The sequence below is a fragment of the Botrytis deweyae genome, assembly GCF_014898535.1.
Source record: "Botrytis deweyae strain B1 chromosome Unknown BDEW_016, whole genome shotgun sequence".
NCBI lineage: Eukaryota > Fungi > Ascomycota > Leotiomycetes > Helotiales > Sclerotiniaceae > Botrytis > Botrytis deweyae.
In genome coordinates, this window is record NW_024066223.1 from 628,340 (window position 1) to 652,036 (window position 23,697).

The 23,697-nt window shown below is 41.7% G+C and overlaps 5 protein-coding genes across 5 annotated transcripts; 2 read left to right on the plus strand and 3 right to left on the minus strand.

The window, feature by feature from the left end:
* Positions 1 to 3,238: 3,238 nt before the first annotated feature.
* EAE98_007184 (uncharacterized protein) lies at positions 3,239 to 4,845 on the minus strand (the record flags this gene model as incomplete). Its single annotated transcript, XM_038954807.1, has 4 exons — positions 3,239 to 3,829; positions 3,945 to 4,580; positions 4,638 to 4,705; positions 4,761 to 4,845. 4 exons carry the CDS (start codon positions 4,843 to 4,845, stop codon positions 3,239 to 3,241), a joined length of 1,380 nt encoding a protein of 459 aa, XP_038808949.1.
* A 2,211-nt stretch (positions 4,846 to 7,056) lies between these two features.
* On the minus strand, positions 7,057 to 8,498 carry EAE98_007185 (uncharacterized protein; the record flags this gene model as incomplete). Its single annotated transcript, XM_038954808.1, has 3 exons — positions 7,057 to 7,847; positions 7,897 to 8,334; positions 8,393 to 8,498. The coding sequence occupies 3 exons, from the start codon at positions 8,496 to 8,498 to the stop codon at positions 7,057 to 7,059; spliced, it is 1,335 nt and encodes a 444-aa protein (XP_038808950.1).
* Positions 8,499 to 13,341: 4,843 nt separating this feature from the next.
* Positions 13,342 to 15,262, minus strand: EAE98_007186 (uncharacterized protein). Its single transcript, XM_038954809.1, has 5 exons — positions 14,464 to 15,262; positions 14,311 to 14,358; positions 14,171 to 14,203; positions 14,031 to 14,114; positions 13,342 to 13,869 (listed from the first exon to the last, which is right to left on the minus strand). Exons 1-5 carry the CDS (start codon positions 14,968 to 14,970, stop codon positions 13,825 to 13,827), a joined length of 717 nt encoding a protein of 238 aa, XP_038808951.1. The 5' UTR covers positions 14,971 to 15,262; the 3' UTR covers positions 13,342 to 13,824.
* A 5,252-nt stretch (positions 15,263 to 20,514) lies between these two features.
* EAE98_007187 (uncharacterized protein) lies at positions 20,515 to 21,529 on the plus strand (the record flags this gene model as incomplete). Its single annotated transcript, XM_038954810.1, has 2 exons — positions 20,515 to 20,655; positions 20,711 to 21,529. The coding sequence occupies 2 exons, from the start codon at positions 20,515 to 20,517 to the stop codon at positions 21,527 to 21,529; spliced, it is 960 nt and encodes a 319-aa protein (XP_038808952.1).
* Positions 21,530 to 22,289: 760 nt separating this feature from the next.
* EAE98_007188 (uncharacterized protein) lies at positions 22,290 to 23,664 on the plus strand. Its single transcript, XM_038954811.1, has 2 exons — positions 22,290 to 22,920; positions 23,040 to 23,664. Exons 1-2 carry the CDS (start codon positions 22,391 to 22,393, stop codon positions 23,503 to 23,505), a joined length of 996 nt encoding a protein of 331 aa, XP_038808953.1. The 5' UTR covers positions 22,290 to 22,390; the 3' UTR covers positions 23,506 to 23,664.
* The last annotated feature ends 33 nt before the right edge of the window (positions 23,665 to 23,697 follow it).

Here is a 23,697-nt window from a genome sequence, read left to right on the forward strand (position 1 = left end):
CCCCAACGCCTCTGACATCAACCTTCTAACCTCCCCTGAATCATATTCCATCCTCCCGCGTTCCGCAAAATGGCTCTGGCTTTCCGGTGTACCTAGCTATGATCCTAGCGGTAGTTGAGACGTAAGGGAACCCCCAATTCACATGCCAAAACATCTCGCTAATTGTTATTTGACAAAAACAGATCCACTCTTCACGTGTTTGTGGCGCCGGCCTTCGTGTTCCCAAAGAATGAATAAAAAGTGAGCGTCTTCACTACAGAAAGTTGTTTCCCTCCGAATCTTCTGCTCTCGTGAGCTTCTGCCTCCTTTGTTGATATTCATATCCAGTTTGAGAGTCTTGATGTATCACGTGATACCAGCATGCTAGGAGACTTTGGCAAAGGGATGGGAAAGTTCAGTTGACGTGCACACATAACTCTATCAACTGTTTATATTGACTTGAACAGTGAATGGAATTAACAATCCAGTATATCTAATTACCGGAACTATCGACCTCAAACCTATCGTCTACAGAACTAACAACAAGTATTCCTGTTGGTATCAATTTGGTTGATAAGTGTAAAGTAATTTGTCTAGTATGGTTGTAATCGTTCTCGATCATTTTTATCTAGGTATCTATGAGAAGCAGGAAGCGCCTCTCTTGCTAATAGTGCCCCTATTCGTAGGAGGTAAAACAGACCGGAATTGACCACTGGCGAAACCTTTCAACAATCCATCTATTTTAATTCAATCCAAAAGATTGAAAGCTTTAATAGTGTTATGATTGAAGACCATTCAACGATCTGTTTAGTACCATTAATTCTCATGAATTTATTAAGCGTTGATTTATTATAAGATTTATTAGGGAGATCACTTTTGGCCTCTTTTTTCTCTTGCGTGTGGTGCCCTCCATGATCACATAACCGATATCCCGACAGTTCTGATTCATCAACTCTTCATGCGTTTATCAAAAAGGAGAATCAACATATACTGAGGCCGATTTGAATCATTTGGCATAAACCCCAAAAATAGATTTTTGCCTGAGCTAAATACGTATTTAGAATTTAGTGGTGTGCTTTTATACTAAAGTATTCAATTCAATACATAACCTTAAAAAAATTGATAAAATAAAATTAAAAGAGAAAACCCTATTAATTAGAATTCAAGGAATCGATTGATATATTTTTTTTTGAATTATCTCAAAAATTGAAATTTTTATTCAATTTAAAAGTATTCTAATGAATTTGGATGATTATCAACTTTCGATATTAAAACTTTTATTATTTAAATATTATTATATTGAATATAAATTTCAATTTTTGAGATAATTCAGAAAAAAATATATCAATGAATTCCTTGAATTTTAATTATTAATTGCATTTCTTTTCTTTTTATTTAATTTATTCCTTTAATGTTGTGTACTGAATTGAATGCTTATATTAATATTATATATATTAATTGGGAGTTATATTAGTCATATAATTTAAGCGAGATAAGCTTGAGCTCGAGCTTAAGATAAGTGTGATAAGGAATTTCTGCTTATTAATCATATAGTTTAAGCGAGATAAGCTCAAGCTCGAGCTTGAGATAAGGAATTATTACTAAGCTTATTTCGCTTATATTAGAGAGGTCTATGCACAAAAAGGAAAACTATTTGGAAATGGATTTTAAATATTAGTACACTTTCTATAGAAAGTTTCGAAATGAATTCTAAAAACAGATAAATACAATTAACCCTAAGGGCTATTCAATAATATAATTTATCTTACAAAAATTCTCCAATAAAGCTGAATTCTATCCTTCTTCATAGAATTTCTAGAAACACACTATACAGATTCTAAAATTTCTTTTTTCATTAGGCAGAAATTTATTTTTGGGGTTTGTGCCAAATGATTCAAATCGGCCTCAGTACATACCCAAGTACGTTCCTAGTATACAAATCAACCAATCAACAACAAAACATCATTTCCTTCACTCAAATTATTCATCCATACCACCTACCTATATTGTAAGTTAGCCCTCACTCTCCATCCGCCACTCCCTCCTTTTCAAACTCCCAAACCCTATAAAAGATGTAAAATACAGTCTTCGATTCTGAGAACAGATCATGAAGCCACTCCGTCCCAAAGCGTGCTTTCTATCTAAACACCTACATCCATGCATACCTACCTACTCACTTCCCCAACACCAGCTAAAATTCTCTTCCAAATAACAACAACTCTATGTGCACACACATGTATATTCGTAGGTATTTTCTAAACATCATACTCCTTAACATAGTACATCACCCTCACACTTCCGCACAAGCTCTATGATATACTACGAACCCCGTCACTCCCATCCACTTCACCTCATTCCCATCCTAAAGTATACAACATACCAATTCCAATCCAGCAGCCCCAATATCTACCCTCTAAACACCAAATAATAATAGTCGGCTCTTCAAGCGACCGACTAGTTCCTAGTCGAGGAAAGCGAATGTCCCCGTAAGATTATTCATGAAATTCGAATATTTTTCAATAAAAATCACAAAATCTATACCAAAATCTCATGGGGACAATTCGCTTTCCCCGACTAGGAACTAGTCGGCCGTTTATGAGAGCCGACTATTAACCCTAAACCTCTCACCTAATACCAATCTCTAACCTCCCACCTAATACCTATACATCCCCAAATTCTACCACCCATCCAAATCCCTCACACAAAACACAACACAATAAAATACAAGAAACCACTCCTCCCCACCCCTCCCCTCCCCTCCTCTCCTTCCACACCAAACTCCTCATCTCCTCATAATCCAGATAACACAATTCCACTACGCCTCAACCCCACTCCTTAAGATCCAGAAGATACATAGATATATAAAATCTCTCATTCAATTCAACCTTTCGTAAAAATTTCCAAGTATTTCTATGAGAATATTTCCCAAGTTCCAAGTTCCAAGTTCCAAGTTCTTGATTCAAGATAATCTGATTTCAACTCAGTTTGATATAAATCCTACTCCCAATCCAATGTAAGATTTCTAATTCCCCAATCAGACCATTTTCGTTTCTTTAGCAAAAGAACTCCATTCGCTTCCCATAGGATAAGTACCTAGGTATGCATATATATCCAATATAATCTTCTAATCCCGAGAAGAAAAATATAATCAAAAATAGGTATCTCAAACTTATCTCAAATTCAACCTAGACCATTCCATCACTTCAAAGAAATCATTTCCTCCCTCCCTCCTCCCATCTCCCCTCCCCCCCCTCCCATCCTACTCCCCCAAAACCATAAACCCCGCTCCCCCACACAAACTCATCAAAACCGCCACCGTCGCCACCGCCGCACCCACCCTATCCCCCCTCGTAACCACCTCAACCCTCTGCATCCCCCCTCTCCCCGTCTTCCCACTCCCCGCCCCACTATCCCCCACACTCGTCCCGCCAGTACTATTCGTCACCGGGCCAATCCTCGCATTATCCGTGCCCGGCACCGCCACCATCGCGCTCTGTATCGCCCCCAGCGCACTCATCTGCTGTCCCACCCCCACATTCCCATCAAACGTGCCTTCCGTCCACTTAAACCCACACGCACCACCCGTACCTACACATTGCCCTCCCGCTGCTTTCGCGCTGCTTTGCAAGATAGGAAAGATACTTTTAGCGGTAAACGGCGCGAGGATTGAAGTAGAGGCCAGCCAGGCTGTGAAGTAGGCTTTGAAAGATAGTTGATCAGTATCACACTTATTAACCGTTTCGCAGGCCTGTTCAGTGATGATGGAATTTGATTTGTTAGAAGCGAAGATGTTGATTGAGGTGTTCATTAATTGGTTGGTGCGTTGTTGCCAAGTAGAGTTACCGTCGGTCTGAGTATATAGGTCAGTTTGGATATCTTTCCTCTGTTATACTGCCCGAAAAAGAGAAGACCCATCTCCTATTCATCGTTGTATTAAACGAGAAAATACAAGAGAAAAAACTCACATAATTAAACATATTCGCCGCTCCATGCAAATAAATCCCCGCATTATAACTCCACTGCAATCGATCTACGCTCGCGCAATTATCCGTATCACTACTCCCATCAAAAATATTGTAACCACTATCAATCAATCCCACACTCTCTTCCCATTGCCAAATTGTCTCCGCCCAATCTGCGTACGTTTGATTACCCGTATACCTAGCCAGTCTAGCTCCTATATTAAAAAAACATCCATTCGCAATGGAATTCTTATACGTGAATCCATTATTGAAAGTAAATATCTGCCACCTCAATCCACCTCCACAAGTACTAGTGTCCCATCGACTTGCCATTTCATTGAACACCGCTTGAGCCAACGCAAGCCATTGCGGTTGATCAGCAGGAGGATTTTGAAAATTCGATTCGGCAGCTAACATAGCAGCCATTCCCCAAAATCCTTGATCGTCATTCCCTTCATCTTTGGTCTGATTCGCAGGCATATAATCGGCATCGGGACCAGCTTGAAATAGTAGAGCTTCAGATACAATACTGTTGTATGAAGTATCACCCGTGTAACGCCAATAATCTATTAAAGTCATGAACATCCCACCACCTTCCCACCAAAAATAAGGTGGAGGTAACAGTCCTGGAGTTTGGCCCTATGACATATTAGCAAAGAACCTGCATCGCATGATACCAATAACATATTCACATACCGATTCATTCCCATGATAATACGAAATCAAATTCGCAGCCACCGAACTCGCAGCGCTTTTAATCGAACCTAACAACAATCATCAGACTCAACATCCCAACATCCACCAACAGAACAAACATACCAGCCTGTGAAGTATCAACCGTGAGAGCATGCACCGCCCTCCACCCAAGCAACGGGCATACCCATAACCCACTCTGAATCCGCATCATAAAACTACGTATATCCACGCAAAACACAAAAGCAAGACCGATAAATGAATGAAAGTAAAGCGGAGAAGAATCAAGCCCAAGAAGTGGAAAGAGTCTTGGAAAAGGCTTGTTTAAACGGCGTGGCGCAGATGCGGAGATAATAATAAAAGATCGTAAAGATGACGGCAGATAATACAAATAGTAATATTATAGCCCTATCAAAGGTGCGGTGGTAATATTCGTGTCGTATTCAAATCAGATAGGTACTCCGTTACCAAATAGGTAAAATTCAAGTAACCCGATATTCGCTGACGGAAAGAAAATAAAAGGTAGAAGAGAAGGAATAACAAGAAAAATAATTAAAACAATATGATAAGTGTTATGAATATCAAATCCATTCAACCATTCATTTATTCGTAAAAGACAGAAAAAAAGTTTGAAGAAGGAAGAAAGAAGAAAAGAAATCATCAACTTCAACTTCAACATCAACAACAATCAAACACTCAATGAACCACCACTCAATGAACCACCACTCCCCAAACTCCCCCAAGTTCCAGCAAGATACTCAAGTAAAACTCAAATCAATTAATCTCACATCCTCCCATATCCCTTTCATCCACAATCTCAAAATCCATCCTAACACAGCTCCTGAAAGTTGAAACTCTTCAAGTATCGTCAGATCAAGCCTGATACATGAAAGGTTCACGACTAACCCCGGTCTTGCTATGTCAGATACCTAGTGTTTACTCAACAACGCCACTCACCAAAAAAAATAACTTCGCTCAGTTATAGAACTACTAAATAATTCATTCCAAATTCTAGTAAATGACGCTCCGCTGGCCCTCCGGGGGCCACTGCCGTGGAGGCAGAACTATTTTATCTTCTTGAGACAATATACGATATATATATATTATATAAAAAAATTCATTTTAATTACCTATTCTTCATCTTCTTCGCTTAATCTCTCTACTATCTCCTCTATTTACCTACAGTACCTTAAATCCACTATTATAAAAAGAATATGATTTTTAATTGTTTTTCATCTCCAGCTCCCACCCTTCCACTCGCTTAATCTCTCCGCCACCCCCCCCCCATCCCCCATCCACCCTCCCACCCAAGATCACAGTCATGAAGACAGAATATCCAACAACGCAATGCGATATCAAGCACGCGCATACAGTAGAAATATCCATATCCATATCCATATCCATATCCATATCCATATCCATATCCATATCCATAACCATAACCTATAAATTCCCTCCCCTCCCCCCAGCATCTCCCCCTCCCAATCTCCCCTTCCCTCCCCATATCCCCAAGGTCCAAACCATCCATACTACACATCCACATCCACATCCAACCACCAACCACACATCCACATGCACACCCACATCCACATCCACACAGCCAACCAACCAAATTCAACAATCTCCACGCCCAGACTCTTAGCAAGTAAATACCTAGGTACCTATTTTTTTATTTTTTAAATCCCCACTCAAAACCACTATCCGTCTACCTATCTACTCATCTATCGATTCATTCATTAATAGACTCCTCCAGCTACTTACTATCTATACCTACCTACATACATCAAAATTACACAACATTACTACCTACCTAGATACATACACTCCTACAAGCTGGAGATGGGTACACATATATAAATAACCCTTCAAATCCACTCACATAAATTCAATTTCACTTCAATACTCAACATTCACCCATGAATCAAATTCTTAATTTTGATGTATTTATTTATAACAATCGCTCGAAAGAGTGATTTGAATACCTATTACGAGCCAACGCTAAGGTTATTCAAGTCAGAGGATTTATTATCCATTATCCATCATCTCATCTCGTATCGTTTCAACATCCCACTAACTCGTCTCATTTTATCTCATCTTGAGTCATCGTCTATCAGACCCTCCTTCATCCATCCTCATCCACCAGCCAAAAAAACTATCCACAAGAATAAACTGTTATTAAGACCCCCTTAGCCTGCTAACCACCCTCTCAAAAAGGAACGGACAGCTAAAAACGCCATTAAGTGATATATCAACCACCCTACTCTCCATATCTACTCTCGGAAAAAAACAAGAACAGGGTGCTGTAGAAAAAATGTTCAAGCTGTTGTTGTAATGTAAGTAAATCCCCAACCCAATGCCAAGCTAATTTTCAAAAAATGCAAATGCCAAAAAAGAAACCCGCCGTATACAATAATGCAGTACTTTACAAAGCCATCATAGCAACGACTGCCACAATGCCTGCGAAGACACTGCCTTTGAGGACTCGTTCTTGATTTGCGACGAGGCTATCTGCACTGCTTTTGCTGGTAGTGGTAGAGCCATCCCCTTGGGAAAATCCACTGCTGCCAGTTGAAGATGAACCACTGGATGATGAAGTTGCTGATCCCGAGCTAGAATCACTGCTGCTACTGTCATCACCAGAATGGTCATCTCCAACTCCTCCACCACCGGAACCTGTAAGTCCAGGAACTGTTGCGGCAGTGGAAACGGCAGTTGAACCAGAAGCGGCTGCTGATTCTCCCGCGGTCATATTTGTTCCAGTAGCCAACAGAGAAGAGAGGATAGTGGCATTTTTTGAATCGATTACGGTGTCGTTGGTTCCCAAAGCACTGTTGTAATAGTATGACTTTCCGGAATTCGTTCCTGGAGCAGATTTTGCGTTGTAGCATGAAATATCGACCGATTCAAAAGCGGCATAGTAGTAACCGTTGTTTTTAATATCCTCAGAATTCCAGTCAATTTCACCACCTGCCCAAGCGATAGTTCCAGCACCATTACTTGCGAGACCACCGGGCCAAAGAGAAAGTTGGACTCGAGCAGGAGTTTGTGGGAAGTTCCACTGGTTTGCAGTTGCATTCCAGGTATCTACGCGCTTCTTTGTACGTCCAACCTGTCCATCTACAAGCCAAGTAATCTCATCAGGAGTCCAGTCGATTTCGTACTCGTGGTAATTGGCATATGTATCGGAAAGGGTGATATTTAACTCGTTGTCATCTTTCAACCGATTAGTATATTCTCCTGCGCCCATGAGAGATTTACTCACAATTTGTAATACCCTGGAAATAATAGTTGGATTGGGCAGTGGTCAATTCCGAACCAACAAATTCGTAATCGATTTCGTCCTTCACATCCGAGAAAAGAATAAAAGCCGTAATCACACCCCGACCTCTACTAGTCTTGAATTTTGCCTTTACGTTTCCATACCACATGTAAGTCGAAGACGCCATAACCGTTCCGACCGAGTTTGCCGACATGGTCAACAACACATTATTATCGTAGATAACTGGACTTCCACTGTAGACCCAATTCGACTTTGATGCATCACCCAAGTATTTCGTGTTTGAAGTTATACCATCCATGCTCGTAAAGGTATATGAAGCGCTTTCGCAGACGGGTTCGGGAACGCAGGAATCGACAGAAAATGACATTCGAGGATCACAACCTCCTAGACAATATGCGCCAGTACCACATTCTCCATATTCTGTGATTGTTAGTTCAACCTTCCATATTTATCCTTGTACTTTTGAGAGCAGACTCACGAGAGCAACATGGAGTTTCTTCAGGACAATGACTGTCGAGACTGCAAGCAGCGAACGCCACCGAGGCTGAGGCCAGGACGGTCAATAATGTTGATTTTCCAACCATGTTGTATGTATATGTATGTGTATGTATATGCAGAAGTCAAAAAAGAGAACCGCCCAAATGGATATCGAAGCGATTGGCGATATCGAGGCGCCTTGAGGTAGTACGAAGTGTACGATGAACAGGGAAAGAAATATAAAAGGTCCACGATCAAAGTGTAAGGTTAACGGCTTATTGCAATTAAATTATCTCCGTGTCGAGTGAATAATAAGCATGTGCTGGGTGTGATGGAATTTCTCGTTCGAAAATTGAGGAGTAAATTTATAGTTCCCCGCGAAATCCCAGAGTCCCAAATTCTTTCCTTGTCGTGATATAAAATCTGTTGGTCGACCGTTTTATGTGCGTCTAACTGTTCCTCGTACGGTTCCTTCCCATGAAATTCTTCCAAATGGAAAGATTATTAAATTGGTCTTGCGTGCTTGGCAGATGTAGTGTAATGGAAGAATGGATTCCCAAGCGAATGTGATTGAGCAGACAAATGACCAGAGAACAATAAAGACTCAACGACGAATAACGAATGATGTCGTGAATACTTTTATTGATTTACCTACGTACTTTTGGAAATAATGGAAGAAGTTGGAGAAAGAAGTGGGATAGGGGGGAAGGAAAGGGAGAAAGAGGTATTTGAATGGGGAAGACAAGCTTAAGGAGGACAAGACCAGGAAAAGAGGGTCTACGGAGAGGGAGTTCTGGGTTATTTTCTATTTTCATCCATGCAATATCCATGGTGGTGACTATTTTATTAACTACTAGGTGGGTAGTGCTCGACATTGTATGGAGTACCTCGAGTATTTTGACAGAGGACGAGGGATTGAAAGACGGCTGGCTGTGTTGGATTTACATGTATTAACGGGTTTGGTGCTAGTTTTGGTTGTTTTGATCTTTTTGATCCCTTTTTTACTTCGCTCCAGTCTTATTAAAGCCGCAAAGATCAAGACTTACGACTCAATACATACTCAATACATACTCAACATTCAAGAACTCACGACACCCACCTAGGTATACCAAGCATAATCGCCACGGAAATTCTCAATTCACAAGAGAGTTTCAACCAATCAACCCTCATATATCTAACGCCCTTAGCTTCCTTCACCCGAGGTTCTCCATTCTGCAAAGCAAAGCACAGTCTAGTAGTATCGGGAGTGTGCACTTTGTACGGAGCAAAACTCTCCAAATCTAATTCCATCCCTCCCTCCAGACCACAATCCCAATTCGCCCTAACCTCGATCTGCATATCCTCCGCACCGTCCCGACTAGTCACCACTAGGAGATTTCTATTTTGCGAAAGAGTGGGCTGGGAGGATCATTCAGCATGACCAATGTGGAGTGTTCACATCATCCCATTCATCCATCTTCCAATCACAGCACGTGTAAATATGGAGAATCTCGTACTCGACATGCATACACTCCAGGAGGGAGGCAAATAATGAAGAAGAAATAACAGACTTGCACAATCGGGGCGATTACCCATTGGTAGTGTTGCGAATTGGGTGGAAGGACAAGCCAATACAGGGTGAGTCCTTTTGAATCATTCTGTGGCCATGAAGGGAATACGAAGGAGGGATTGAAATAGGAATGGTAGTGCTGATGAATGAATGGTATGTATGAGTAAGGTAGATAGATGTAGGTAACTTGGAAATATCCCTCGTATTTGAATGACAAGATTTACTTGTGAATTTATGACAGAAATAGAATCATAGATGATAGAAACATAGAACCGTAGAAACATAGGTATTCATAGAATCAAAGCATCAAAACATCAAAATCACATGACAACAACAACAACATGAAACCTCAAAGAAGTTAATCCTTAGCTTTCAATCTGATTCACAATTTGACATACATACTAGGTAGCTACCTACATAGTACCTATCTAACCAACATACAACGGTACATAAATACGCAATTACACTTTCCCCCATCAAACTCCACTCAAATTCCGGGGAGAACCTTTTCTTTTGATTTTTGACTTACTTTATTAAAAGCGCTTAACCTTACCTACTACATCGTCCCTTGAAACCCCTGAAAATCCCTCCCCACGAGATCACGAAGAAGGAAAAAAGAAAAGAAAACATGTGGACACGAACGTTGAAATTGTTCTGTCAATAACCGCGTTGAGGAATTTGTACAAAGTATATCTTCAATGGTTCTGGGGAAGTGAGAAGTGAGTGATCTTCGTATCGTATTACATCATGTGTGATACAAGAGAGCATAGGTAATTTTGTTGATATACATATACCGCTAATAAACATATTTGGTAGACAACAATTTCTCTCGAGAAGGACAATGTATTACTGTAGCCCTCGATTCAAGACATCGATGTGGTATTTACGATGTACATAACAACAGTATCCATTGCGTACCTCTCTATGCCAAGATTATCTTTTTACCCAATAAATATCATCTACAATCATAATTTATCAATTATCATCAATCCCTTCTTCAAGTACCTAGTACCTACTAAACAATATCCATTCATCAGCCTTACGCTTTACATCACTCTCATATCCATATCCATATCCATATTCATATTCACCATCAGATTCCATATCCAAATCCACAACTATCTCACCAAATCATCACAACATCCATCCATCCATCCATCCACTCAGCAATCCATTCATACCCATGCTCCGTACACCAAACACAAATCCCACCAACTCCCTACCTCAATCTTATCTCCAGATCATACTAGCTTAGCCAGGTACAAACTAACCACACGGCACGGCGCGGCACGCGATTGATGTTATCTATCTAGGTACTTGTACGCTCACTCTCCTTACTATATATTATGTAGTCAGATGATCATAAAAATTAGATGAGATGAGATGACTTATGAGATATGAGATGAGATGAAATGAAATGAAATTAAATCAGGAACCCGCGAATCCATGTTCTTGGATGATACATATATACATATATACATATATACATATATACATATATACATATACATATATATACCTATCCAAGTAGGTTTGCGTTATTGGAGTTAGATAGGTGAATAGATAGATAGATAGATAGATACCTATAATACCGTATATTACAATATCCCGAAAAGTATAGGATTATAGTTTGATAGGTATCAAAACTTTAGATATACAAATTACACATATATACATACATACCCAATGCATATACATGTATATCTACATCTATCCCATATTCCATATCCCATATCCCATATCCTATATTCCATATCCCATATTCCATATCCCATATCCCATATCCTATATCCTATATCCCATATCCAGCTGATACTGATTAGACAACTATTTACTATTATACCAAAATACCCATATCATACCTAAACTAACCAACAAATACTCACACCTAATCTAACAAACAAGTACAAATATAACCACACGTAGGTAGCACATAAACATCCTCTAGTTCCAGATTATCGATACTCTCGAGGTGAGACTAGATTAGACTACACGAGTCGAGATTATGTCGGACAGACTACCTAGGTATGTATGTTATACCATATATGTATGTATCTATGTACCTACATATGTACCACATACTCATCATAGATACCATCTCTTTCCCCATCGCCCAGTTTCGCAATAGATAATCTAGCAATCCATCAACTCCCTCCAATCTCTCCACATCTTCCTCTCCTGATAGATATCATATATACTTCTATCCATCCACCCAAACCCCCCTTCCTCATCAAATTCCTCAAGCTAATCTTACAAACAAGACTTCAATTTCATTTCGTTCCAACCCTAATCCAACTCACCTCACCTCACACCACAATACAATACAATACAATACAATAAAACTCAAACCTACCTACTTATACCCACCTACCTATTTCAAGCACACCTCGAATCATACATAAATACATACAAGTAAATACATATATACCAAAACGTCTTTCCATTTTTAATTCTTTTATTTATATGGTACCTATCCTATCCTATCCTACTCCATCCTCCATGCTAATGCTGAAATTTCATTTATTATATTCTCCTATTCTTCCAACTTCCATTCCTCCCTTCCCTTGCCTCCCATTCCCTTCCATTCCAACCTCAAATCTCAAACCTCAAAACTCACACTTCACACTTCACACTTCACACTTCACACTTCACACTTCACACTTCACACTTCACACTTCACACTTCACATCACACTTCACACTTCACACTTCACACTTCACACTTCACACTTCACACTTCCCATCCCATCCCATCCCACATCCCACACAATACAAACTACACAATACAAACTACACATCCTACCCTTCCCTGCCCTTCCCTACCTTATTCAATCTATCCAATCCCACCCTCCAATCCCATCACCACCTCACCACCTCACCACCTCATCTCCTCAAACCCACTTACTCAAAGATTCTAAAGTTCAAACTCGGTTGTTTGGGATGAATGAATGAATGTTGTGGAGTGGATGATAAGGAAGTGGGTATGTAGGTGAGGAAAAGAACGAAAAAGAAGGAAGAATGGAAGAAAGGAAAGAAAGAAAGAAAGAAAGGTACAAGTTAGGAGATAATTCAGAAGATAGATCAAAAAAGAGATCAAAAAAGAGAAACTAAAGATATTTATATATATATATATAAAACACTCTCCAGAGTCCAGCCCAAGAACCTCCAACCACAGACTCCCAAGAAAAAATTCATTTCCAGAATCCAGAATCCAAAGTAAAGAGACGAGAAGCGAAAGATATCAAGCCGGTCAGATCAAAGATACGCCATGGAGAGAGAGGAGAGAGAGGAGAGAGAGGAGAGAGAGGAGAGAGAGGAGAGAGAGGAGAGAGAGGAGAGAGAGGAGAGAGAGGAGAGAGAGAGAGGAGAGAGAGGAGAGAGAGGAGAGGAGATGAGAGGAGATGAGATGAGAGGAGCTCTTATTCAAACGCCTTAATAGTGATATAGAAACGCGCCTTTCTTTCCAACCATGATCCGTCCATCCTACCATCCATCCACGATCCATCCATCCATCCACCATCCACCCATCCACCAATCATGCAATAAACCCACCAAGCCAACCCAATCCAATCCAATCCAAGCATAGAAGTTGCAAACCCAAAAAGACAGAAGCGCACGAAAAGATCAACATAAATTCAATGGACAAATAAACATCCATGCAAGCTTGTACATATAAAATAAGCTAAGATTACTTTCTCCTCAAACCAAATGATATCAAACCAAGAGCCGAGCCGAGCCAATCCAATACCCAAGCCAACATCCTGTACTTCCTTCCGAAGCCATGTACCGAAATGAAATATTTTGAAGAAGAAACGAAAAAAAAAGGAGAGAGAAAAAAAAATAGCACGCCAAAAGTATCCCACCCGATTCCATCCAGCGCCCCCCTTATATTTTCCCGCCAAAATTATCTTTGGCGTACTGTTCGCAAGCCTAGATGACGGATAGGAAGCTTGATTAGTTATGGGTTATTTAGTGTATCGATACTAGTGTCTCCATCTCAACAGATACATATTCGTATCCAAGACCAGTATTTCTCAAGACGAGATGTCCCAGATACAAAAGTCAAACCACAACAAGAAATAAAAGCTTACCTTGGCGGGTTTTCCAACTTTCTGTCCAATAGCCTTCCACTTATTCGCCTCGTAATCCTTGATGGCCGCGAGCAAAGCCTGACTCTATTTGAGCATCAGCACGTACCATATGCATGATATGCTGCAAAGATAGAACGTACCTCATCTTCCGCGAATTCCGCATAATGCATGTCCTAAAAATCTATTAGTCTATGTCATATAACAACCACCCCATACTACTTTCGTACTAGCGAGACAGATGTATGGGGAGAAAATGATGAGAATGAAAGTATATCTTTACCTTGTACCAGTGCTTCTTAACACTTCCTTCAGTTCTTGCTGGGAAAGTCTACAAACACAAATTTCAGGTCTTAGCTTCGTCTCCAGGCTTTGTGCGACTTGACATGAAAAGTCTGTTTGGGTCACTTCAAAGTAGACTTTCATCTGATCTCACCTTTGCAATATCCGCCCAGCTATTACCTGCATCCCTCATATTCTTCAATCTCTGCTCTTCAGCAGGTGTCCAAGGAGTATTGGTACGACTCTTTTTAGCAGGTGGTGCCATCGACGAGGCCATATTGGGATCATCTAAACCCGCCGAAGAAGGTCCTGCAATAGATGAACCCGCCTGCATATTGAAAACCGAAGTATTCGTTGCCGTTGCAGGGCCCGTGGCGCGTCTCTTATTTCGCGAGCTAGCTGGCGAAGGAATCTCGGATTTGAGGGTAGACGTGTCGGTAGTCGATGGGTGATTATGTGAGAGTTGAAAGCTCGCGTTAGGATCGATTTCTTGTCTATCTACACGCTTAGACATTGGATGGATGGTCGGGGGTGAGTGCGCGGGAAAGGTAAAGAATGCAGAGAAATCTTCGAGGTCGGGAAGGTTCGAGAAGTTTTTAGGTGGTTGTTGCGCGAGAGAGGTGTCGGAGGGAGCTGCAGGCTCGCGTGTGGATTGGTTCATAAGATCACCGTGTGAGGCTGGGGTATAGATACAAAGATACTTACGTTCTCATGTACTTGGGAACGTTTGATTGTAGTCAACAGGGCTGACATCCCTTTCTTTGCATATCTTGCCGAAGACCGTTGGAAGCGCTTGGCACCACTTCGGATCCTAGGACAACCTGTAAGGCGTCTGGGGAAGTGGAGATGTTAATGATATAGTTGATGGCCCATTCATCTAATATTGTGTGACAAGCAAGATTTCGTGTGAAGTTTGATGATGGGGAATTTTGTTGTTATAGGTGTGATCTGATGACTAGAGGGGGGCGGCCACATCCAGACATTAAGTATCCTCGGTACATGTTCCAAGGACATGACATGTGGACAAGGAATAGAAGCCGGAAGAAACAATAATAAATATGCCTGTCTACGATCGGGCCACGGTACATACACGATACCAACCGTCCTTGCAGTGACTTTGAGCGGCTGAAGTGCCAATCATAGTTCTATCGCACACACTACAAGAGCCTGAGATGCATCTCCATAATTTCAAGTATTGGCCATGTATTAATATATATTCGTTAGCCCAAGCATACTTCTGGATTTCTCATTTCCAGCGCGGCTTGCGAGGACGGAAGGTCAAGGGGAATGGCTGGCTCGAATTGCAAAAACAGGCTGACAAGTGGTGTGGATGAGGAGGGTGAGAGAATGAGCATACATGAATGGTCATCATCCATGTCTTTTCCTAGTGGAAAGATCGTCAGATCCACGTCTGCGTTTATTGTAAACCTTTGTGCTACCACCAAATACAAGGGTCTGTAGAAGTCATCCCTAGGTATCAAAGATGAGGAAACTCGACCTGCCCCCAAACTCTTTCGTCTTTCTCCGGCGCTTTGGTTACACTGGGCAGGGGATGAACGTGGGTTGTTGGTGAAGAGGATGCAAAGTCAATTGCATTTCATAATTTTCCTTGACCCCGGAGAGAAGTAAGTCATCGTGATACATTTTCTGCCGGCTTTTGCTTGGTTGCTTTGACTCAGCTCGATGTGCAGTAGTAAGATGCATGTAATGGTGGGAATATCAATTTCCTGATTGGAGGTTGATAAATGATGCTTGTCAGAGGGGAGATCTGAATGGTTGAAGAGCTGTCCTGTCGTTTAAAGTAGAACCGAAAGCTGCGGGGTATGCAACATTTAGCACAATATCCCATACATCTCGCAATCTACCTAGTTTAGAAGCATATCGACAAATGAAATTATCATCTTGGAGCTTATCGATCAATCCACTCTCCTGCCAATGTGCCATGGTTTCTCTGTACTCATTCCTGTACCAGACGTATTAATCAATATTGCTTTCAAGCTAGAAGATGTGTGATGGGAGTATATCTCAGATCATTGGAAATATCCCAGTACCTAATCACTGTCCTCGTATCAACACCTTGAAATCAAAGCGGTGTATAGAGGATTCGAGTTCTAGACGAGGCTATCGCACTTCTTCCTTCTCATCCAGATCTTGGCTTGAGTTGTTGTCACTATTTGATCAATATGAATTGGTCCGTCACCTTTCGTGGAACCTCCCCTATTTAATTCTGTTCCCCCCTAGGTTGGTTTCCGTCCCTTTATTAATTGAAAATCCATGTGCAGGTCCATGCGTGTACGAGGCATCAAGTTGGCAATGTTTGGTTAATCTGACAGCATTGTGCATCTTCAATCCTTTGACATCAATTACATATATCTCCGTATGTACAGTACAAGGAATGACCTTTGGGTTACCTTGATAATGCAATCAAATAATGAGGCCAAGGTAAACGGCGCAAAGAGATCATTGTGAATGGTAGAAATGTTGGCTATCAACTGCAAGGCGTTCCCGATGATTCGAAATTGGGGTTGCTTCGCCGCAGCCCGCACCAGGCATTCGCCGACATGATATTCAAATTTTAAATGCAAAATGAATTGAAAAGCGGTACATGGACTCGTTGACACTTCCGTGCCGGTTATTGGATGATAAACGGGATCCTCGGGCCGTGATTGGAAAAGAGTGGTTGGGATTCATATACCCAACAACATGAATGGTGGACCCGACCGTTTGGATTGTCTTCAGGAGATGGATAGTTCTGGATTTGGGCTCTGGGAAGAAAAGAAAAAAGCGTAAGACTAGAGCAAACAAACAATTTTAGCTCCATGTGTTTTGTTTCAAGGGGATCTCGAAGGGGGTCAAGAGCGGACAGGTGTTACTTATTGAGGAAAACCTTGAGGTGGTAGTTTCCTGTTCAAACGGCTTTTTTCGTTCGTTTGTTTTGTTTGATGTTCCAAAGTAACAACCCCTTGGGTTCCTCCGAAGTTTGAGATGGTCGATTCTACTAGTTTGTTTCTCCATCAAACAAGGGGACTCGTGACTCTGCCCTTCTTGACGGCTATATTGTGGAAGTTAAGCAAGTATACCTCGTGAACAATGAACTGTAGTGAGACTGTCAAATTGAATACCTCCGGATACATGCATGATCTTGGCTAACCAAAGTAACGGCGTATGAATCCTGGCATATCTGCACCTAGCCATAGTTGTAAAACTACCTAGGTATGGAATAATACTCGGAGGAAAAGTCTGCTGGCCACTCACATCCGACCATCTTCTGGATTGCATCAACATTGAAATCCGAGAGGAAGAAAAAAGAGGAATGGTTGGTATGCGCACGTGTTTTTCACGTGATATGTGTCACAAAGTTCTAACCACATTATCACAAATAGTGTCTTGATTGTCATTCTGATTCCTTTCATTTCGATGCGCTCTACATGACCCCTCGACTCGGATGGGTCGAATCCGACAAATTGGGGGCGAAAGAGGGGGAAAGATAGAACAAGTTTCTAATTGTTCCATGGTGGAGATTTGCGGAGTAGAAATGATGATAGGATTTAGAAAATCAAAACACAACATGTCTTCAAATGAACCTTAACCAACAAATCATTACATCTCAGAACGTCGTAACCGCAGTACAACAGCGCACCAGGCGCATAAATAAGCTAACAGTTTATCCTCCGAGCATTTTTAGACATTCTTACTGGTGAGATGTTCTTGCTTACCAAAGTAGGGTCATGTACCTGATATTATACTCCTTCACCGTTATGAAAACTCTTTCTTTTCATGCGATGACCTCGAGACATAACGAGTGACAGAATTCGATCGACTTTGTTTGAGGCCACGCCACCATATTCATCCAATACTTGCTCAAATCCCATTTCAGAGTGACTACTTTGCCAAGTCGAACAATTTAGAATAACAAGCGTTAATGTGTGCTATGTACGAGTAGTTAGGCGATTCATTATCCGTTCTTGGTATCGCATCTCGTATGCATGTATTGGTGTGTATATCATCGTATATGTAGGTAGGTAGTCAAGGGATAAAGTAGATATTACGTAGCACCTAGGTACGTATAGCGTAGTAGTAGAAGAAGAAGGGTCGAATGATCCGTTGATGATAACAACCTTGGAAGGTTAAAAGCCACTCTAAAGGTACCAATGTTCAATTCAAGGTAGGCCGGGGTGCTCAAGTAGGTCCTATCTACCGAGCATCTACTCCAAATAAGTGCTCAGGTGACAAGGTTTGATTAACGACTTTTCCCCTTCATCTGAAAAGTAAACCCCAATTAGTCCAGTTTTCATGTTTTTAGACTCTCCATCATACCCTTTGAGTCTAAACTTTCCGACCCTTGATGATCAGAATCAGATACGACTCATACAAGTGTATCCATTGAAAGTTAAGCATATTAACCCAAATACACTAACAACATCCATGATTAGACTTTCCCGTTACTTACTTTCCTTATAGGGCTGTTGTGGCTGTCAGAATTAGAACCCTTGATGTCTTGGTGATCGATTACCTCCCACCTACCCCCTAACTACCCCCTAATTAAGTAGACCTATCTAGCAGGGGGGAGGTATGTATTAGGAAGTCAGGACTCAGTACGGGCCGTCAGTACACACCTTTTTGGTGGAATGTCACCTCACCGAGCTCACCAAAAGATCGGACGCTCATCCTTCCGGACACTGGCCAATCTCTTTCTCCAACACTTGTATTGCTTCAATTTGGAAATTCAAGTATCTTACATGATTTGAGACGAACGATGAAAAAAAATCGAATCAATCGTTCGAGTATCTGACATGAAAAGTTCTCAATAGCTTCATTATCACATCTCAAAATACCTCGAAACGTCTTATGCAGAGATATTTCATTAATTTCAGACTCTAATCGAACTGACTGTCCACTTGTATTCAGTATCAACCAACCTCTCGACCTCTTAGTATTTCTACGCTCAATGCAGATTAGAGAGAATGTTGGAGAGCACGTTTGTAGTATCTCCTGCGAGCCCCATTGCTTTGCGTCAACACAACGTTTCTTAGTACCTCAGCTAAGGATAGATAGTGTTGTGCCTGTGCGGTGCGACGACAAATTTAATGACGCTATTCTATTTTGACATTAATTGTTCCTATTCCTGACCTGTCATTTCTTGCTAGCAGTTCTTGGTTGCTCTTCTCCTTGTTGTGTAGGGCAAATTGCGTCGTACTACTGAGCCACTCCAAACGGTTCTAAATGGTCCAAACACTGGAATATCAAGCATGATCACCGAGGCGCGCGGCGATTGTTCCAACTTTGGTCTTATTTACGTCCCATCTCCACGATTATTCATGCATTCGAAGCTTTTTTCCCAGGAGGGATAAGTGAGATAAGAATTTTAAAGTCCTTGGTATCGGTGGCTCGAGGGTCAATGAGGGTCACCATAATCCCGGTACGAAACTCTTCGAAACTCGCTTCCCCCTCGACCCCTCCAGGTCTTGTAACATTGCAGAAATCGTCCATTGCAATAATTACATTGCCCATCTTGATGTTGCCATGAGAAAACGCCTCGTTGCGAAGTCGCATGGGCCGTATGTACAAACTCAACCATCCAGAAGTTTGCGTTTGCGGAGATTTCAATTTCCGATGGCCATCTGGGAGAGTTCTCCCATGAAATATCGACGCAGGTTTTGAATGTCATCAAGGTCATCGTACTTGAGACCCCGCCTCAAACGTCAAACAGAGATTTACATCATTTACCCCAGTACCTAAGAAACACTATTTTGATGCAGAAACGGGATGAAAACTCATAGAGATATGCAACTCTACCCATGCGCAATCAGAAACTGTGATTCCATCGACTACTCGTCGTTCCCTGTAAGATGGTTTTGAACCTCAGAGGTTACTGAACTTGGTTTTATCGATATTCCAGACGACCAAGTTGGTTCTTCATATAATACCCAACGTGCTGCTCTTCAATTTTTCCTCTTCTTTCCTTACACTTGACGTGACTACCTATTTCGCAGCTAATATTTACTTTCCTTTCTTCACCAACTGGTTTGGCTGCCTTACATTCTTTATTGTAGTTATATCCTGTTTTTACTTATCTTATTCCGACTTTTTGACAAAGATTATATTCTATACCAACTTTTAACAACATTTTCGATTCTTCGATTGCCGGCTCAACCATCTTTTACACAATATACTTTCAATTTATCATCAATCAACGACTATCATCATGTCTTCAAACCAAATGAACACCCAAGTGGCATCATCCACATACGTTCCAGTCGACGTAGCCCAACGACACGAATATGGCATCCAGAAGAACCGTAAAACGGCTTCCACTGGTGGCGGCAGAGCTTGGAGCGAGGATGAGGTATGAATGAAACAGAAACCTCCAATAAGAAAACTTACTAACCAATTTATTCTAGGAAGTTTATCTTCTTCAAACTCGCCTTCAGAAAATGCCTTACAAGCATATCGCTTCTCATTTGAAGAAGACTGAATTGGCTTGCCGTCTTCACTATCATCAATTGTCCCATGGAAGCAACCGCCGCAAGCGTACCAATTCCATGACTTCTTCCGGTAGCTCCAATTCAGAATCTTCGACTTTACCTCTCCGAATGCCATCTCCAATTGATGAGGCTACCCATCTCCGAGCCATATCACCTGTCTACAACTACTCACCACAATCACCTCAACACGTTCAACTCCCATCTGCATCTTCACTTCTATCCCGCTCAGCTTCCAACAGCCCTTCTAGAACTCTTGGTCACCCCATTGCTATTCTCCCAAAGCCAACCCCTTCTCGACACGCAGTTAATGATTCCTCATCGGATCAAGCTCTTCGTCTCGATTGCGTCATGACTTCCACCCCAGTCACTGTTGCCAGCGTTGACAAAGAACGTCTTCGTCGTGTATACGAAGCTCATCGCAACTCTTTCTGGAACGTCATCGCATCCGAGTATGGCGGAGGTGTATCTCCTCTTTTACTCGAGGAGACCTGGAAGCAAGGTGTCGCATCCAATGGACCACCAACCCCATGTGTCTCCCCAGACATGCCAAATCTCAACCGAGCAAGCTATCATCATTACAACAGCCAAGCTCCTCAACGATTGCCATCACCTAGCCAAGAGATCAAGAACAACGCTACCAGTATCTCGGCACTTCTCGGTATTGATGCTAGTCCCCGCAGTCCTAAGGAAAGAGAGATGATCAAAAGATTGGAGGAAAGTAGGGAGATGTGTTAAATAATTTTTTCTTTCTTCATCATTTATATCTATTCACGATTTCATTCGTCAGGTGGTACACAAGAAATGGTAATCTTATTGACACGACACGAATTGGATGATGGTTACGAGGGGAGGAGTTCGAGCTCCACTTTGGATACGATTTGGGAACAGAGGGTATTTGCACGATGATCTATTCTTCTCGGCGCAAGGAGGGGAGTTATGGGGCATTCGTTCAAATCCATCTATCAACCTTTCCAATGGGGGGGTATTTTGTGTAGTACAGTAGCAAGCTTTAATCGCAATAGCGCGAATCCTGAATATACTTTTGAATTTCAAATCCATCTGCCTTCTATCTGTCTCGGTTGTTTCACTGCCATTCATTTGTTTATTCTTAAACCCCGTACTTTTCGACATAAAACATCCTTATGGTTTCATGTGTATCTTTCGGAGACCATAGATTGCGTCTAAAACATTTTGCGTCCACAATGTGCATATTTGGAGATCAGATGAAACATATGGGATATCCATTTGGAATAGAGATGTTGTGGATATACAGAGCTTTTCCATAGGTACAATAATAGAAGTCTTACATTTTTTAACCAGGAAAAAAGAAAGGGCTTGTGGCTGTAGTGGTGATTGAAATTGAGGTTGATTGAAAGTTACCTCGGTTGCCCAGGCCCATGTGGATTGTCGGAACTCTTATTTAGTGGAGATTCTACGATAGAGCCCGAAGATAAACTATAAATTAAGCATCTACTAACCTAACGTGGATGACGCGGGGTGTTGGAGAGCTTACCTAGGAGCCTAGTAGTTTCAACCCTCAACCCTACCAACCACCCATCTCGAGCCCCATCCTGAGCCCAACTTCTTTAATCCAGAATGATACCCTCACTCATCAAGTATGGCCTTCGGGCGACCAAACACGCAAAAGATGCAACCGCATCTGCATCGGCCTCTATGCTGCTTAAAGAACATTCAACAAATGGTCCATTGGTCCGCTCACAATACCTCGATGTAAATCAACTCCAGCGATTGAGCGCCACGCTTGCTTCTCATAGCTCGTCTGATCCCTCCTCCAGTTTCGCAGTAGAGTCGAGCCCTGATGCCCTTCCCATTCCTCCCTGTCACCATCTAGTATATTTCACACCACCAGATGCCGAGGATAAATTGGGGCTTGATGGATCGGATACGATATTCAACCCGCCAGGATCTTTTACAAGGAGAATGTGGGCTGGCGGGGAATTGGAATGGGTGGATGGGAATAAACTGGTGACGGGGGAGGAGGCAGAGGAAACGACGACATTGAAGAGTGCAGAAGTGAAGAAGACGAAAGCTGGGGATGAGATGATAGTTGTAGGGGTCGAAAAGACATTCAAGAATTCCAAGGGACTTGCGCTTGTGGATCGAAGGTAAGTGAAGTTCATCTCGCCATATCATCTTGTTGGAACATTGAAGTTGTCATTCAATTGGAGGAGTGAATTGAGAATTTGGGAAGTTGATAATATATGCTAAATCAAAATACAACCAGAAATTGGCTATTTAGACAAGCAATTGATTTTAATAATCCCCCTCCCCTTCCGCCACTCCCTTCCCTCATTCCAGTTCCTGCCGTCAAATACGAGCACACTATTACCCATTCACCAATATCCCTCTTCCGCTTTTCTGCCTTAACTTTCAACGCGCATAAAATACATTATGACCGGGACTGGTGTCGGAAAGTTGAGGGACATCGAGATTGCGTCGTACATGGCCCGTTGAACTTGATACACATGGTTGATTTCTGGAGGCATATTATAGGAAAGAGTGAGGGGGTCACAGGGAATGATAAGCTTACAGTACTTTTGCCCAAAAAGGTTACGTATAGAGCTACGAGTCCATTCTATGTGGGAGAGAAGTACCGGATACTCATGGAGGAGGAGAAGGAAAAGGTCTGCAATATGAAGATTGTCGATCGGTTTGGAATTGTGGGAATGGTAGGCAAAATTGAGAGGTGATGTTATATTGTGGAATGTTATTAATGCCCGAGGAAATGTTGTGCTATACAACTATGACGAACAACATTGAGCATGTTCTACTGGATACATCCACCAATCCTTGCATTCTTGTCATTGTCAGGATGCTGCGTGCATGTCTTCCCTGGTCTGTATTGTTTTGTCCGACATACTGTCTAACCTGCTCTGACTATA

Coding starts and splice junctions, on each gene's coding strand:
- EAE98_007186 (XM_038954809.1), bottom strand. CDS start 14,970: ATGAACCAATCCACACGCGAGCCTGCAGCTCCCTCCGACACCTCTCTC. Junction 14,359..14,463: donor GCTGGGCGGATATTGCAAAG/GTGAGATCAGAT, acceptor TTGTGTTTGTAG/ACTTTCCCAGCAAGAACTGA. Junction 14,204..14,310: donor TTAAGAAGCACTGGTACAAG/GTAAAGATATAC, acceptor ATAGATTTTTAG/GACATGCATTATGCGGAATT.
- EAE98_007188 (XM_038954811.1), top strand. CDS start 22,391: ATGATACCCTCACTCATCAAGTATGGCCTTCGGGCGACCAAACACGCA. Junction 22,921..23,039: donor CTTGCGCTTGTGGATCGAAG/GTAAGTGAAGTT, acceptor AAATACAACCAG/AAATTGGCTATTTAGACAAG.